The sequence below is a fragment of the Manacus candei genome, unplaced genomic scaffold, assembly GCF_025592945.1.
Source record: "Manacus candei isolate 608988 ecotype Guabito, Panama unplaced genomic scaffold, ASM2559294v1 h1tg000008l, whole genome shotgun sequence".
Lineage (NCBI taxonomy): Eukaryota > Metazoa > Chordata > Aves > Passeriformes > Pipridae > Manacus > Manacus candei.
In genome coordinates, this window is record NW_026138056.1 from 26,399,922 (window position 1) to 26,417,559 (window position 17,638).

General features: G+C 35.8%; 1 protein-coding gene across 4 annotated transcripts in view; it reads right to left on the minus strand.

The window, feature by feature from the left end:
• STAU2 (staufen double-stranded RNA binding protein 2) overlaps positions 1-17,638 on the minus strand; it is a 170,519-nt gene that overhangs the window by 98,502 nt on the left and 54,379 nt on the right. For all 4 annotated transcript variants that reach the window (XM_051768593.1, XM_051768602.1, XM_051768611.1 and 1 more), the window contains 5 exons: positions 17,505-17,612; positions 11,070-11,282; positions 8,526-8,663; positions 5,216-5,347; positions 1,241-1,301 (listed from right to left, as the gene is read on the minus strand). In XM_051768593.1, the coding sequence (XP_051624553.1) occupies positions 1,241-1,301; positions 5,216-5,347; positions 8,526-8,663; positions 11,070-11,282; positions 17,505-17,612 (652 nt within the window). The remainder of the gene's footprint in view (positions 1-1,240; positions 1,302-5,215; positions 5,348-8,525; positions 8,664-11,069; positions 11,283-17,504; positions 17,613-17,638) is intronic.

The following is a 17,638-nucleotide window of genomic DNA, read 5'->3' on the forward strand; positions in this document are numbered from 1 at the left end:
CTACCAGTAGTAGAATCTGATCAGAGTCAGGAATGCCTTGAGAAAAGATAGAGCTCAGCCCGTATAAGTCACAGAATCACAGAATCGCAGAATCCCAGAATGGGTAAAGCTGGAAGGAACCACTGTGGATCATCTGGTCCAACCTCCCTGCTCAAGTAGGGTCATCCCAGAGCACGTGGCACAGGATTGTGTCCAGATAGTTCATGTGTATCTTCAGTGAGGAAGACTCCACAGCCTCTCTGGGCAATCTGCTCCAGTGCTTGGTCACCTGTACAGTAAAGAAGTTCTTCCTCTCATTCAGGTGGAACTTCCTGTGCATCCATTGGACCAAATGGGATATACCTTAGCATTCTGAGTCAACCAGCTTATATCATTGTGAGGCCGCTCTCTGTTGTCTTCAAAAAGTCATGCAGATGCCTGGAGAAAGGCATCATCATCAAAACAGGCAGGCTGGTCAGCTGCACTCTAGTCCTGGGAAAATCATATAGTCCTCTTAAAGCCACTTGTGGTCACACAATGTGACTGCCTTTTATGATAAAATGACTGGATTTATGAAGGAAGGAAGAGCATTGGATGTGATTTACCCTGGCTTTAGCCAGACTGTTGACAATATATCTCCCACAGCATACTTGTCTCCAAGCTGTGATGTTAAAGTCTGGGTAAATAAATTACTAGATGATGGAAATCTGTTTGGACGGTGGTATGCTTTGAGAGACCTAATAGCAGCCTTCCAACACCTAAGAAGAGATTGTCAAAAAGATGGAGCCAGGCATATATACTGAGATATATAGCAGAAGAACAGGAGATGATAGTCATAAACCAAAAAGAGATGTTCTGATAAAAAAAAAAATTTAAAAATTCAGTGTGAATATAGTTAAGCATTAGAACAGGCTGCCCAGAGAAGCTATGGAATCTCTGTCCCTGGAGAACTACTAAAAAGACATGAGCAACCTTGTCTGAACTCTGTACTGACTATGTTTTGAGTAGGCAGCTTAGATGACCTCCTAAAATCCCTTATAAACTGAAGGATTCAATGATTCAATGAGTAAATAAAAATCTCCTTATTACTGCACTCATTCATACCTACATTCACACAGAGGACACTCAGGAGTTAATTCATCTAATTGCAATAAAAATCCTAAAATATTTAGAAAAAGCATTTCAATTGTCTCAAATACTCCAAATCCTACAGAGAGCAAGAGAAGTAAGTATAAATACAAATTTAGAAAGCAATACTTACTGTTATTCGTTGGCTCAGAAAACCCAACATTCTGACCATTCCAACTCTTGTTTTCTCCAAGCTGAAACAGGTAGAAAAAGACAAATAAATAAAGAGCAAACTACTCCCTAAACAGAACGTTCCTGTTTATAAATTTAGTTGAAAGATTCTAAAAAAGGATGACTTGGGATTGCCACATCCAAGTGGCAAAATTTTGCTAACACATCTTAATTTTTGTCTAAGGTTATTTGAGTAATGTACCCTTCATGAATAAACATTAACAACTATTGCCTAACACTGAAATAAAAATGTTTCCCCAAGGATTAGGCTCATCTAAATAAGTTACCAAATCAGACCTAAATAAAATTAAATATTTTAAGCAGCTCTCAACTGAAAACACAAACAGACAACAGAGAAATTACATTCTAAAACTAGAAGACCCTAATAACTGCCTACAAAGGAATGCATAAATGCTATAAAGTACTTTGGGTGTAATTTTATAATATTTATTTGCTGGGAATCCATTTAGTTGTTGAAGTGGAAGCAAAAATAGTTGCAATTTTCCATTATTTTAATATATTTTTGATGAAGCTAATTGTCCTCAAATTAATTTTATTATGTTTAATACTGGGTATTACTCTGACATGGAATAGGGGAGCAATTAACAGAGTTTCAAAATGAGGGCATCACTGAAGTCTACACAGTAAATAAGATGGCAGTGTTCTAGGTTTATTGTAGAAGTGGATAAACAAGTCCAAGCTTCCTCACTACTTAGGAGCTATTGACAACCAACTCTATGCATGTGAAACAAATGATCCTTTTCAGATTTCACTGGGATTTTGTATGCACACAGAAAACCTCGCAGCAAAGCAGGCTATATGCCATGTTGGCATATAAATTGTACAAAGCTGTAATCATTTGCTCTGGAATATGGGGTTGATTGTAAAGTGGAAGAGATGCAAAGGGGGATCAATGAGCAGAAATCTGCCTATGCATCCCAGAAGTTGTGTTAAAGCTGTTTAGATTACCATCATGCTGTAACGAAGAATACTAGATGATATGTTTTCCTTGGGAAAGAGCACACTATGCAAAGTAGCTATTCAAATTATTGTTTCCTTGCTTTTCATCATCATGTACGTCCAAAGTGCTTAGAGCCTTGGCATTGTGCAATGAAAACAGGGGATATAATATGGAAAGGGAGGACAGGTATTATAGCTGGCTTTTAAACTGGTCACCCACCTCCATGCACTTCAATTTCACATAACTTGTTTTATTCATATTAGGAAGCATATATATCTATTGGAAAATGTGGGAGACAATAGTTCTTCAAATGAATAAGCAACAGGAAATCTGTAAGTATGTTTGCGTTTACTGCTGTTACAACAGCATGGTTGTGTTAGGAATCCATACTATTCATCCATGATATGATACCAGCACAAGCGCACTGCTACAACATAAGAAGAACATATCCAACTCCCCTCATTCTTCTTTTTTATTGTTTATTAACTTGATCATGATGGGGAATTTAACAAGAATTCATCTATCAGTAAGTGACCCTTAATGTTGCTGCCTCACATGAATGCAATCTACTCTGTTTTATTCTCTCTAGGAGAACACAAGTGCCAAGAAGAAACAAAAAGACAGAAACATGAAAAAATTATAACAACTCTCCATTCTTATCCATGGAGCTAAAATTCTGACAGCTGCAAAAAGTCTCCCAGTGCACTTTCAAATTGCTCTCCTCAGGGCTCTGCACAAACATTACTGATTTCCTCCAGGAATAAGACTAGCTCAGAAAATAGCAGAGCCTTTACTTTTTTTTACCTAGATTACCTGTGCTGCCAGCAGCACCATGCATTGCTCTTGTAACACTCTTGGTCTTCATTAAAACTATGAATACAGCCACTATTTTTTTTTTTAAAGAAAGGAAGAATGGAATGAAAAGACTCAGGGAAGGAGGGACACTGAGGAAAAAGAAGTTGCCTTTTCTATTAAAATCATCAAAAAGCATACAAGTGAAATTGTCCATTTAGATGCCAACCTGCTACATCAGCCAGTCTACACTAGGTCCCATTTTGGATTCAAAGAGAGAAACAAGTATATTCTAATGGTGTACTTTATTGTGCAATTTATATGGAAGGAATTTTTCAGTGTTCAAATTGATAGAGATCTAAGAGCTATTTTCCCCCTTCTCCACCACAGTCTAGTTAGAGAATTAGAATGCTTTAAGCTACACAAACTAACTTGTGCATCTCCAAATATGTTCAGTCTGTTATATACAGAAGATAAAGCCAGATGTTCTAGATATTTTATGTCCTTAACCCCAACAAAGCTATAAAAATTTGTTATGATCTTGTTATGATACTGTCATTACATAAAATTTGAGTAGTTCACATTTTTTGGATACAGTAACATGTTTGTTCATTGTGTTAAGAATAGTATTAGGCCACTATATGCTATTCTACCAATCCTAAAATGTATACATCTGCAAGTATGTAATTAGACCTGATTTTCTAAAGGTAATGCACTTGTAAGTAATAGTTTAATAACTGTAGGGAAACCAAGCAGCAGCATCTCTTTTTAGCCCTCAATTTCTTTTAAGGATTTCAATGTAACCACAAGTTTCCACTGCGTAGAGCTCTCCAGAGCAACTATGTTGTGGGCTGAATTTTTTCAGGCTTTATCTCTGGAAAATACTGAGTAAAATTAGTTCAATTTAAAATCCAAGAATGAAAGCCTATGTTTTCCTACTAGGGGAAAAAAAAAAGTTGACTTCTCTGTTTTTTCTTGTTTTTCATTAAAGCCCTTTGGCCATATTGGCAGTGAAGAAAAAGCTGAAACTTTTATACTGTAGAAAGTATATTCTACAGCAAAAAAGTGTCAGCATTCTGGTGAAAATGAATTATCATTTGATTCAGTCAGAACCCTGTTTTTAAATGGCTATATCTGCACAATGTGTTCTCACTAGGAACATCATTTAGCTTCCAAGTACTCTGTTTAGAGTATTTCACACCTGTCTATGACTAAGACATATAGTGAAGAGCATAGTGAAGGTGAGTGTGAACAGTATACATATTGCTGCTACTCTCAGAGGAGAGGGAAACAGAAGGAGGTGGGGCCAAGTAACCAGCACAGCATTTATTTTTCCTGGCTAGAAGTACTGAACATATAGAACAGAGTACCTTCATGTATATATATACATATCAGAACATTCTGTTGACCTGAGCTAGCTAGTGTAGTCACAATAAACATGCAAGAAATTATCAAAATATATACACGCAGTGACTGCATATGACAGAAGTTGCTTAGAGTGACAGCTTAGTCGAATACCTTACCAAATATCTTTTCAGGATACAAAAGGCAAAATCTTTAACACCCAATTTTGGTTACTAAATCTCTTATTAATAAACACAAGGCAGGAGAGGAATGCTAAGTTGCACATAGTTAACATGGAAACACATACCTGCAACACATGAATTTAAAATGCAATTTCTTCTCCATAAAAAAAAAAAAGTGACACACATTTTCTTTATCAGTCATCAAATCTGAAAAGGCCATTCTTTTTCTGGAATGCTTTTAGTGCACATGTAATGGGAAGATAAACATTGACTACTAAGGCTATTTCATGTATGAAAATTACTAACATAGTTCCTTTCAGTGCTCTCGTGGATGCCCAAAATGGAATAAAAGCAAGAGGCACATTCATCCTGATTTGTAAGAGGAAAGAGATGCACACGTCACATGTACACTTCTCCACACACGCTATTCGGTGGAACTACCTTTCTGTTCCTAGTAACTCTTACAGGAGCAGAGGCTGCACTTACTAATAGATGTGGCTATAGAGCTGTAGCTAAATAAAGGCTAATTTGTGACAAGCAACTCCCTAAAATAGGGGATGCACAAGCTTAAGTTTCCACTCTTACTAAGTGATTAGCTGATACAGGCTAAAAATTTAGACAAGGGTAAAATACGGGCATTGTAACAATTGGTTCTCACCTTTTCTGGCTGGTCTTGAAGAGGAGTAGAGGCTTTGTAACCCAGTTGTAGCAACATTGCTTCTGCTGCATTTCTTTTAGCTATTTTCTTGTTTGGGCCTGTTCCAGTAGTAATATCATTGCCTACTTTTACCTTAAAAAGAAAATATTGATCATAATCATGACAAATACAAGATTCTTTAATATCACCATGTAATACACCTGATCTATCAACAGCTGTCAGTTCTTCTGATGAAGATGCAATCTTGAAAGAGTAAAAGTAGTGCAATGTGGGACTACAGTATTAGTTCACACAGAGGAGCTTGTTTAGATTTTTCAGAAGGTTCCCAAACTCATATCAAAGAGCCATATTTTTCTGTATCTCAGTGCTCATGTAGTTGCCTCTCTCTTCCACTAGCCTCTTGCGTCAACCCCTTTATGCCTGATGAACTTCTCCCCCACTCTTTCTTAATACTGGAAGTGCCACAGGGTCTTACTTCCTCTTTCTTGTAGGAGCAGCAGCTCCCCAGCATCATCAGGACAGTATCCAGAACAATGGAGAGACAAATAGTGACCTGGAGATTTAAATGAGAGTGGCTTCTAAGGAAAGATGAAAACCATATTTGCATTCCTCCCACTTGGTCACACTTGCAAGGAAGATGGGGGCTGGGACCACTTATACCTGATTAGCTTTGATCAAAACAGTCTTTGGAAAGAAGGCTCCTAGTTGGACCTGTGGTCTGTACAGCACAAAGGGTTTCTGACAAACACAATGCCTTTCATAAAATGAGGAGAAATTAAAGCCTTAAAATAAGGACAAATTGTAGACAATGGATAGCCACAAAGTGTGTGGCTCTAACTTAGTCCTTGGCTTGGGTACCATTTTTAAAACTTCTGGAGCTGTATGGGTCTGGTTTGTGACATTAGCACTGTCATTAGTATCCATTTATGCAATATTCATAGCTTTTTGATAGGTATATTTTATTCTGTCCATTAAGCCCTTTTATTTGCGAAATTGTCTCTTAAAATAGTGCACAGTTTCAAAAGCGTGTCAAAAAAAAGGAAATCAAAATAAAATAAAAATAATAAAACAGCCAAGGTGATCTGAACAAAAGAAACCTCAGAGGTCAAAGACCCAAAACAGCCTGGAAGGAGCTTTAAAAAAAATGCAAAAACAAGCATACTAACGTTAAATAAATAATAAATGTTATTTAATAGTTTATGTTATTAAATAATGCTTCACTTTCCTCAAATTATCATATATATATATATATATATTTTCCTAAAAGTTTAAATTCTTATTTACTCAAATACTTATTAATTCTAAATATTAAGAAAAGGATGAAAATAATAATCATCATGACTATTCCTTTAACGTATATATATATAATTAAGCAAAAAGTTTCAGCTACCAAAGCCAGGAATATTAATAATCTTGAAACATAAACCTTATCTTCTATGCAGTTCACAATAACAATTAGAAAATAGCCAATCTGCTACAAGTTTATATGCAATAAAATTGAGGGACTTTAATAGGACAAGACAAAATGATAATTTATAACATAGCTCAGAATAAATCAATGTGTTGCTATTTCTCAGACCTGTAAAACTGGTTTAGCTATTATTATAACCTCTATCAAGGATTAAAGGTCTGACTACAAAGAGAAAGATCTTTCTGAAATTAACTTTGGGAACAGAACACCAACTAATGTCATCAGAGGTTTTCTTCTGTTTATCTAGTAGCCAGGACAAGTAATTGGATCCATTTCATCACATCTAAACTTGCTCTTTGTGTGACAGATAAAAATGAACATATTATCTCTGGATATTTTACTTCCACATTCAATTAAATTAAATGAAAACATTGTTTAAGTAGTTTATACAAAGGTTTTTTATTCTGATAGGGTTTTTTGCATGCCATAATGGATCCACTGAGACTTCCTGAAGGCAGTAGAAGCAGCAGTACGATTTTAGTTTGAAAATACTGCAAAAGGGTGAAAATGGAGTTTAAAAGTATTCATAACAAAGCAACTGTTCTATGAAATTTCTTTGACTTTTTTTTCACAAGCCTTCTTAGATAAAAGGAATCTTCTACATATTCCCTGCTTTTAAGACTCTTTTTTTATTCAAATTAAAGATCTGAATTCCTCCAGCAGAAAACTAAATTCTCAACCCATTTTTCTAATACTAGGCTGTGTTACACTGTCCTCTTCTGAGGTCTCACACAACAACCACTAACTGTGGACAGTCCCATGGAGGTTTAAGCACAGGAAATGAGATTGTCTGTGACAGAATTGCTCTTTTTCAAATAATTTCAGGTTTCACAAAAAGTTGTAAATGCAAGATTACATTCATGAAAAGGATTCTGAAACAAAAAGAACCCAACATCTTTTGCTTCAGAGAGAAAAATAATAAATCATCAGGAAAGACCACTGAGGTTCGAGAAAATTAAGATTGCTAGACTATCTTCATAGACACGAAGGAGGAAGTTACAGATTTAAGTGAAAACATAACTAATTTTCTGGAGAAGGAGGTGCTGGAACATCATAAATTCTGCTTCTGATCAGAAGTGACATTTTGGTGTGGTTTGTAGACAACAAGTCAAAACATGTTGAGGTATGCCGTTCTGAGTTGTTCCGGCACAAAATTACCCTTGAGTGAAAACACAAAGGCACAGAATCCTTTCCTGTTCCTAATCTTTCTCAATCTGCCGTTGTGCTATCTAACAAAATATCACAGTTATATTAAATTTTTGTACATGTTCTTAATTTAAATATGAAAGAAACATTAATGATCTACTGTTTCTGTATTAGGTCCAGACAGAGGACAGCTGAAACACATGATAGAAGGCTTTTCTTTGTTGTATTTCAGATATAAGCAAAGCCAAAAAGAAACTGAAAATCTGAATATATTTACAACACTATTTTTTAAAACCAAAATGCTTGGTAATATGGAGATATTAATATCCATACTTCAGAATACTAGTTATTATTGCAATCCTCTGATCAACAACAGCCCAATTTTTTTTTCCAAAAGACAAGTAAATAAATCATGAACCATCAGAGATAAAACCAGCAAAAAAAACCATATGGAAAACCACTACAAGCAAAGTGCCTAGAAGGCACGTAACCAAATGGCCATTTGTTTCACCAAGACAAAGAAGAAAGTTTAGACAGGCTTTCTGATACTGTATTTCATTCTTCTCTTCTATAACTGACTTTAAAGCAAAGAGCTAAACACAGGAAGATCCACTTCATATTACGCCAACATCTTGCTTGAGTTTGAACAAAACAAAGCAAGTCCATTATGTCTAACGTGACAGCAAATGATACCTGCATAACAAACTCTCGACGGCGAGGCATTCCTCTCTCTGAAAGAAGAACATACTCTGGTTCCTTCTCCTTTTTGGCCTGTTGGATCTGAGCCAAACGACTGATGGGATTCATTCCTTGACCATATTCTGGTCCAGTCTAAACCAGGTTTAAGGAAAAGAATCATTATTTCAGTATATATTATACAATTACTACCCTGCTTCAATAAAACATTTACTTGGGTTATCTCTTTAATACTCCCTTTGAGAGAATAGGAAGTAAATTTGTAAATAATTTTCTGATCATGACACAAAAGATAAGAATCCTCAGGCTCAAAGCTGGGGAAAAACGTGGTCTGATACAGCTGCAGGTAGTGTGCATACCTGGCACCTGCAAGTTACAAATACCCTCATCTATCTGTGGAGGTCCTTATGAGGATGGATGAAAATCGGCAGATTCATCAGTCAATTATATCTTATTGCCCTACTTCTAGGACCCTTCAACCCAACCCTTTAAAATAGGTTGCACAATGCTGGAACATGCATTACACTACGAAGAGATGAGATTTACAAGAGATCAAAAAAGATTTATCATATATAATACAGAAGCTTCCTCTCTCAGCCTTCCTGCTTTCCTTCTTAGCACCCCTGCCTTCCATCCTACAGTGTAACTAAAGGTGCAGAAGGTTTACTCTGTGTGTCATGTGAGTTTAGCCTCAAAATACTTTTATAAAGTGAATGGCTAGAAATGTTGCATGTTGTGAACCACCGACAAAGTATTTCAAATGCTTAACAGACAATAATCCTCACAATAACATGTCAAAATGTATGGTTGGTGAGGGAATTGTTCTGATGGGGGAAAAACGAAAGAACTGACAAAGTCGTCTGTCCAAGATTACAGAGAAAAGTGAAAAACTACAATCATTACAAACTCTCTGGTTCTGGAATTCTTTTAATGAGTTATTGCTCACATGGCAAATGCTCTCTCAAAGGAAATAGCTATGAAAATATTTGTTTGTAGATCTTAGGAAGAAGAAATTAAGACTCACAAAAATTTAGTTGAAGTCATATTTAACTGATTTATATACCATAACACAAAGAAAGAACTCACAAATGTAAATGGCATTTGAATGTAGAATTGTTTTTATGTTATTGAGTTATTTCCTTTTTATGAAACCATTTGTCAGCTAAGAGAAGATGAGCACTCATGCTTCCTTGAGCTTCTCAAATAACAAGCAGTGTTGCAGAACCTGAAGACATTATCAGCAACTGAAGGCAAAGATTAGAGAGGGATATTATATTTAGAAAGCTGTGCAGCAAATCCTTGTAGTGTAACTGCTGAAGTAGTTAGAGAAGATGTAGGTGAAAGAGCTAAGACAATGTCATACACAAGGGCAGCTGTGTGGGCAAGAAGCCAGGCAGAGACAAAATGCAGGGCAGGCTAAATAAAGAGCCAGCCACAAGATACAGCTTCATAAATATATATACAAATAAAAAGAAGTTTTCGTTGCCACTTCTTTGATGCGTAAAACACTTCCAGGTTAAATTGAAAGAAAGGAGCACTCTGAAAGCATTTCAGAAGTCTGGATATTCGAAAAATAAAAACCTTCTACACATTCAGCTTATTCTGACAATTAGTGTCTCTTTCTAACAAGGCCAACTTTGGCTAACTAAATTTAAGTTCATAATAGTAAGTGGTATATGGTAATGTAAGGAATTCTTACATTATTATACCCTTAGCACCTTTCTTGAGAAAAACTTTCCAAAATGAGAAAGCCAAACCAAAAGCCTTTTCAGATCTGCCAGCTTTAAAGCTACATTAATGCTGATGGGTTTCCATCAAACAATTTTCCTGCCAATTTTTTCCTAAACGTTTTTGAGTTAGACCCCCAGAATCTTAATAGGAGATAGGTATCTAATTAAAGTAGGTTTTCTTGAAAAAATCATTGACTCTGTTTTGAAGGCAAATGAAAAGAGAAAGATAATAAATAAGTCCTCTGTACATTTTCCAAACCCAGTGTTGCAATCTCCAAAGTATTTGCTTACATTAAAGGGCTTTTCTGGTGGTTGCTCCTTCAGAACTCTGTACCTACTTGGTACACTCACTATATAGATTCCTAAGGGTCATACTTTTAGCAAAGTAAGTAATGAAGCACTAAAGTAGTACCCCCTGTATTTACTATTTCATGTATCTCTCTCCCTTGTCAAACTGGGGAGGGGGGAAAGCCCAGAGAGAGAGCCACTACATATGCTAGTAGGGCCTCCCAGAGGAGATGATGCTAGAACTTCACATGGCTGTACAGAGCTGCTTGGAGGGCTTGATCCTCTACTTAGACTTGATCCAAACCCTTGAAGACTTCAATGATGTGAGCTATTTACAAGCCATTATGTTTGAAAATACATTCTCAGGACTTAAAAAAAAGGCATATTAGCACAGGCAAACAATATTGACACTAACCAGTAACTGTAACAATATAGACAGAAAATGACAAATAAGCCTTCATTGATTTTAAATCTGACTCTTTGTGAGCAAACATCCTTAATTCTGTCAAAAGTGGACACATACCTTCAATATTGTTTTTGGACGCTTTTTAAAGTAAAGTTTTGGCTTTTCAATCACAGGAAGAGGAGGAAGTTTCTTAAGTTCTTGTAGGACAGCCATTGCAGCACGTTTCTTTGAGAGTTTCTTACTGTTGCCTTCTCCTTCTGCAGTGAATTCTCCTACTGTAACTCGTGTAACAAAGCTCTTCATGTGCGGAGGTCCACTTTCTTTAATCACCTTTTAAGAGAAATTGAGTCAAATCACCCTACAAGAAGATAACTTAATGTTTGAATCTCTGCAATGAACTTAGTACTAATGCAGTTTTCCTGCTAACTGAAGGTATTAGATGGGTTTTCCTAAAACTTGGACAAGTATTAATGACAGTATAAGATTTGAGGACAGAAAATTAAGACTAGTTAGATAAAGCAAACCTAACCACTATATTCAGTGTTTCACAGAAAATACCACAGATCTATATTTTTTAAAATATTTATAGAATAACACAATATACAACAATAATTCATATTTAAACCAAGGCTGCTGGTTTTTTCCCTTGTAAGGTGCTTCACACACTAAAGAAATTAAATCCATGAAGGTCTACCAGGCTTTGGCTATTTCTTTACATAAAACATATTCAAAACTGTATTTATATGGCACCTTATTTCAACCTGCTTATTTTTTTTCTATTATCATTGAAACATAAGATGTTCACAGTTCCAAACTTCAGTCTCAAAGATTCATATTTTTATGCTGTCCTAGCTGCAGGCAGCATGCCTACTCTTACCTTGCCAGAGTACACAACTCAGAGCGATATCCCATATATTCAAAGGGTTGACAGTTTTGCCTCCAGCAGTACCAAAAGAAATTACCAAAAGAGCTACCATAACTCACACAAAAGCCAATCATTTCTGAAAAAAATTTATTTATTCACTCCCTTCCAAACATATTCAGGATGACAGTGAGAAAACCCATGTGAAGAAGTACTTCTCCACTACTACAGGGCAGAAAGAAATTAATGAAAGTTGTACCTTCCTTTGGCTCTTTTTCTGTCTTCACTTTCTCACACACACACACACACACACACACATGCATTCATCTCCTTTTAGAAGGCTATACTGTAAGGATGCACTCATCCACAAATCACAGCACTGCAAGTGCTAGGATAGCCATCTCTTCATGTATGCACCGTTTACTGGTCTGGACAATGTCTATCAGGAATTAGAGACCTCATTTGGGAAAAGGTTCAGTTATTTTTGTTTGATGGGCGGAAGCAGCTACCTAATTTAATCTTTGTTATATGTAATATGTATAAGGAGACAATTAGAATATCTGACAGGCATCTCTTCATAATACCTTCAAAATCAATATAAATACCAATTTTTATCAGTAGATGGAATTATATCAAACCATTTGTTGAAGAAGAGTAATGCTTGAGTGCAAGGGAATTGAGGTAAAGGTGCAAGGGCCTTCTTGGTGTAATAACTATAGTTTTAATGTGCTGAAACCTTCAATCTTAATATTATTACAACATGTTTCGTATTAAAGTTCTTTTTATCAAGGTCGTGTCCCTTGCATTATTTAGTTTTGCTGTTGCACTGTAATGAGGTCTCCTAAGGCTTGTATTTCTTTTTTAAGCTCTCTTTTGTGGCAACTTCAGCAAATACATACCATTGCATATATCTATAAAAAGACATAAAACGAAAATTAATGGACAACTTTGTCCACATTTTCCCAGAATATGATGACATCTATGCCAGCATGGGATTTTTCTGTTGTAGTCCAGGAATGTTCCCACTCTGAGACTCCAGGTAATAATTTCAGAAGTGTTTTCAAGAAGTGTTTTCATTTGAAAGTTGCCCACTAGTGCTTCAGCATGAGAGAAGGCAGCAGCAGTGCTTTTAAGGCACTGACCCACACTGAGCCACGGGATGCTGCACTGCATGCACCAGAGCTGGGATGAGCCCAATTCCAGGCTCTCCTGCTCTCAGACACAGCTGAACACCTTCATTGCACTGCAGCGTTTCCCACTCTGTTTTACAGACATATCTTAATCCATCCCTGTACATTGCTATCCAAGTATTACACCATGCTGTCTGTAAAAATGTCATGGCTAAATTAACCTTACTAAGGTCCTTAATCTTTTTGTGGTTCTACTAATACCATTATATAGGTGTTTCTCTTTACATGAAATATATCATCATCATGGCTAGGCTTTGTGAACGAAGATTTGGGAAGGCTCTATCCACATTTGTTACAGGCACGTTGGTGGCTAATAAGGCCAACACGAGATAGACATGTCTGATTGCAAAAGGCACAGCAGAAAGACTCCTTAGATGGTGTATTCTGCAACACATGTTTCTTTCTGCGTTGTCTTTTCTCCTCGAGAGTGGTCCTGTGTGCTTTCTCAAAGGAAGCAGCAGCGTTATAGACGGTGTGTCTCCAGACCTCCCGACTGGGGGCCAGAGCAGACCAGTTATGGTGATCAATATGGCCAAGGTTGAGATGTTGTTTCAGGGAGTCATGCAATATAATGTATTAATAAAATATAAAAGAATGTCTACACTGACCAGATGAAAAAGGACAAAATAAGTTGCTTAAGAAATATAATTGCTGAGTTCCTAAAATATTAGTTTTATACAAGTTTTCTCATATATATATATATATATATATATATATATAAATGCACACATATATATGAGAGCAAGAATGTTAATACAAAACCAGATTACACTTTCATATACACAAAAATATATTTCTTAATATAAAACTAATGCATTCTGGTGTGTTTTTAATCTTTTAAATTTTAAGTATGTGACACAAGGTAAATAATTGACTGAAAAACATTAAAAACTGTTTCTTTGTTAGTGTGTAAATGGAAAAAAGTCTGTGCTGTCAATGGAATGAATCCCATAGGATTCAGATGGGATCTGGATCAAGCTAAACATCCAAATGTGGTAATTAAGCAAAAAAATATTTACCTAACAACATTTTTGGTTAACCCCAGATCTTTTTACTCCACATGATTTCAAACAGTTGTGCTATGAGCCTTGGGACAGAAAACACTAGAAAGAAATTCAACCTTTGCTATCCAAGAACACTATATGCATTAGGACATTAAACTATTTCCTCAGTTGAAAGATACGACCTGTGGACCAAATCATGGTTAATTTAAAGCTGAGAATTTGATTAAGGGTGACAGTTCAATACACTTTTCTTTTTCTGTTCCGTGGATTTAAAGAATAATTACAGCAAGAGAAAACACATGGGGCGAAAACACATCTAAGGTCAAATTACATCAAGAATGAATTTGGCTCAACTTAATGAATCATGCTGACAAATGTAAAACAGCGGTACGATTACAGTGAAAGAGTAATGCTGCTTCAATTATTAATGAGACTCCAGGTAGAAAATTCAGAGGATTACAACAAGATTAAAGGGACATTAAAGAAACCCCAAGAAATAGAGGAGACAAAAATCGGATCAACAAACCCATGTCACCTACATCCATGTATCCGTGATTATTTAAAAGTTTTAAAATACCAATACATTACCAGGTGCTTGTGTGGCCAGACATACCAGATTTTCTCAGTCAAAAAAAACCAACACCTGGATGTCTGGGTGTAAAACTGAAGTGAGAAAGGGTGACCATCATGCAAAACCCAAAACCCAATTAAGAGCTACTCAGTAGTCAATCATCCAAAGCCTTAATCCGAGAGCAGAAGCCAGATAGGTGTGAGACTTCCTGTTGAGAACCAGTCTCCCAGAGTCAGCAATTTGGACTGTTGCTGGTTCAAAATAAAGAATGTCTGTCTTACTTTGATAAGAGTGGGATATAAGCAACTGTATCTCTTTTTCCCAGTAGACCACTGGACAGGGATGGAGGGGCAGAAAATCTGCCTGTTCAGGCACTCTATGCCTTCACTCCTGATACTGACAATGAAAAAAAATATATTATTGTATTTGCTATTCTAAAGAAATAACACTACAATCCAAAGAAAATACTGAAAATAATATGACAATCTGAAACACCCCAACATGTTCTAATATGAAGCTGTTGACCTCCATTATGTTTTCTAGGATCACCAACTCCTTACTAACAAATAAGAAATAAAAAAAACATATATCTTGCAAAATAACTGAAAAATGCAAGACTTTAGCCTACTGCTAAAAAAGGAATAATAAGCGAAATGACCATTCTACAGGTACTCTTTAACAATTCCTACAGCAATCACTTCTGTATTCCTTCTTAAAAACTGTTCATTGAGAACCCCACAAATGCCTTAGAGCAGTTGCATTTTTACTTAAAAGCTGATGAATCAAGGTTAGCTAAGGATGCGCCAGTGAAAAGTATGGAGTAAAGCTTGTTCTTTGTTAGAATTCAATGTTTCTCTTTTAGTTAACAATTTAATAGATATAAACTCCTTAAAACTCATCCTAAAGTTCCTAGGCAACTAAAACTAGCCCTATTACATTAAACAGGATTGTCCATCCCTCATGCAATTCTGAGGGCACGCTTACATAGAACTTTACATATATTTATGATGATTACTTCATTACATAACACAGCACTGTTGGAACATTGGCTAAAGCTTTGTCAGATGAAGAAAAGACAAATTATTTTATAGCTACTGCACACAAAATAAAAGCTAGAAAAAGTTTTGATGCCTGCCTGGAATAATACAAGACCATTTGTAAATAAAATCCTATTAGAAACATCAGATCCTGGGGATTACCCATAATTGCTTAGTAGTTTTATTGAAAAATAAGCCAGAACCAAGTTCAATCAAAACTCTATTTAAGACTGTCACCTTTAGTTAGATTTAAAGGCAGGAAATAACACAAAACCTGTCAGGAGAGCAAGAAACTGTCTTTTCTCCATGTTGCTAACATTCTTTGGCAAGTGACACATTAGACTTTTCCTGTACTAAGTATCTCTGCCTTCATTTTCTCCTTACCAAATGCTCTCCCCTAAGTAAGCTGAAACAGGAATGAAGTTAAGAAGACATTCAAAGCATTATCCCTCTTTTCTTTCCATCCTCCAAGCTACTCTGTCACCAGTGACCATACATCTTGTATTTTAGCGCATTGATTCATATTGGAACTATTCCAAACACTTTTAAATATTTAAGGTAGAAAACAATGTGTGAAAACTGAAACTCTAATTATAAGCTTCCTTTTTGAAACACAGGCATGTGTTTCCATTATGCCTGTCTTATATAAGAGTTAGGTTCTTGGCATGTAGTGGCAAACTGATACTCCAACACGCCCCGACACCCCAGTTTCATCCTCAGATTTTACATTCTCTTAACTTTCTAACTAGCATGTATCACACAGACCATATATATGAGGCACAAACGCTTTTGTTATGCCAAGGAATTCCTTAGTCACAAATAGTATTCCTTGTCTTTGGCTCTCTGACCCACGTTATGAGAGATTTCTCAGATTTCTAAGAAGGTCCAAATAGCTCATTTGATGTTGGCCAATTCAGGGACATGGGCCAAACACGTCAGTAAGCTGCATACAGCACACTGTAAGGCATGCCACAGTTTAGTTTTTTTGGTTTTTTTCATATGCAAATACATGCCTATATTTTAAAAGGAAAAAGCACTGAAGAAAATAACCATCACCAATATAAGCACTATCCACATCTTTCATACATACTCAGTTTAAATGTAAAACAAAAAGCAGAAAAATCAAACATTAAAAAGCCATTTATATTAGCATTTCTGCATTTAAAAAAAACCAAAAAAACCCACCTTGGAAATCTGGTGTGTCCTACCACAACATTAGACTTTTACAACAAGCTTTTGTAAGAACTTTCTCATCAGAAAAATTTTTCTCATCAGAAAAATTTAGTATCACTCATTCTTCCGTACTTACTTAACTGATAGCATTGGAGCTATTCCAAATATTCTTTATTACTTAAGATAAACAAAGGTGTCAGAAGCAGGTTCATAGATAAAATCATATGAAACAAACAAAAAAAATCATGAAGGCTTAAGCAGAGATAAGAAGTCAAACAGAGTGGAATACAAAAATACTCATGACTTTCTGAAAACAGCACATCAGAGGCAAAATGTTTCAATGGGAACTTTTCTAGTCCATGAGTGACTATAGTTAAAGCAAAAACTTTGGCTGTTTTGAAGATTATTTCAAATAAGACTAAGTGTGGCTACCAATTCTAATCCCACAGCCCTATACAGAAGACGATTTAACTGTCTTTCTGCCATCCACTTGTTTGCAACCAAATATTAGGTCTCTAAGAGTTCTGAAAGAGCATCTATTTTAATAGTAAAAAATCAGTGTCTTAGACTGTGATACACTAACAATTTTTAATTTGTCATTTGCATGAACATTAAAGTCATTTTTATAGTGTATTACTATTATTAACTGTCTGCAGTTGTAATGGCACTTTGTTTTAATACTTCTTTAGTAAACATATAAAAATGTAACACATACCTCAAAACTGACAGGTATATTGCGCTTCAAAGCGATTTCAAACACTACACTGATCTCAGACTTGTTTGCATCTTTATCTTCTTCTGATTCTTTTCCTGTTTCTCCATTCTGAAAATGATGCATACATAATCATA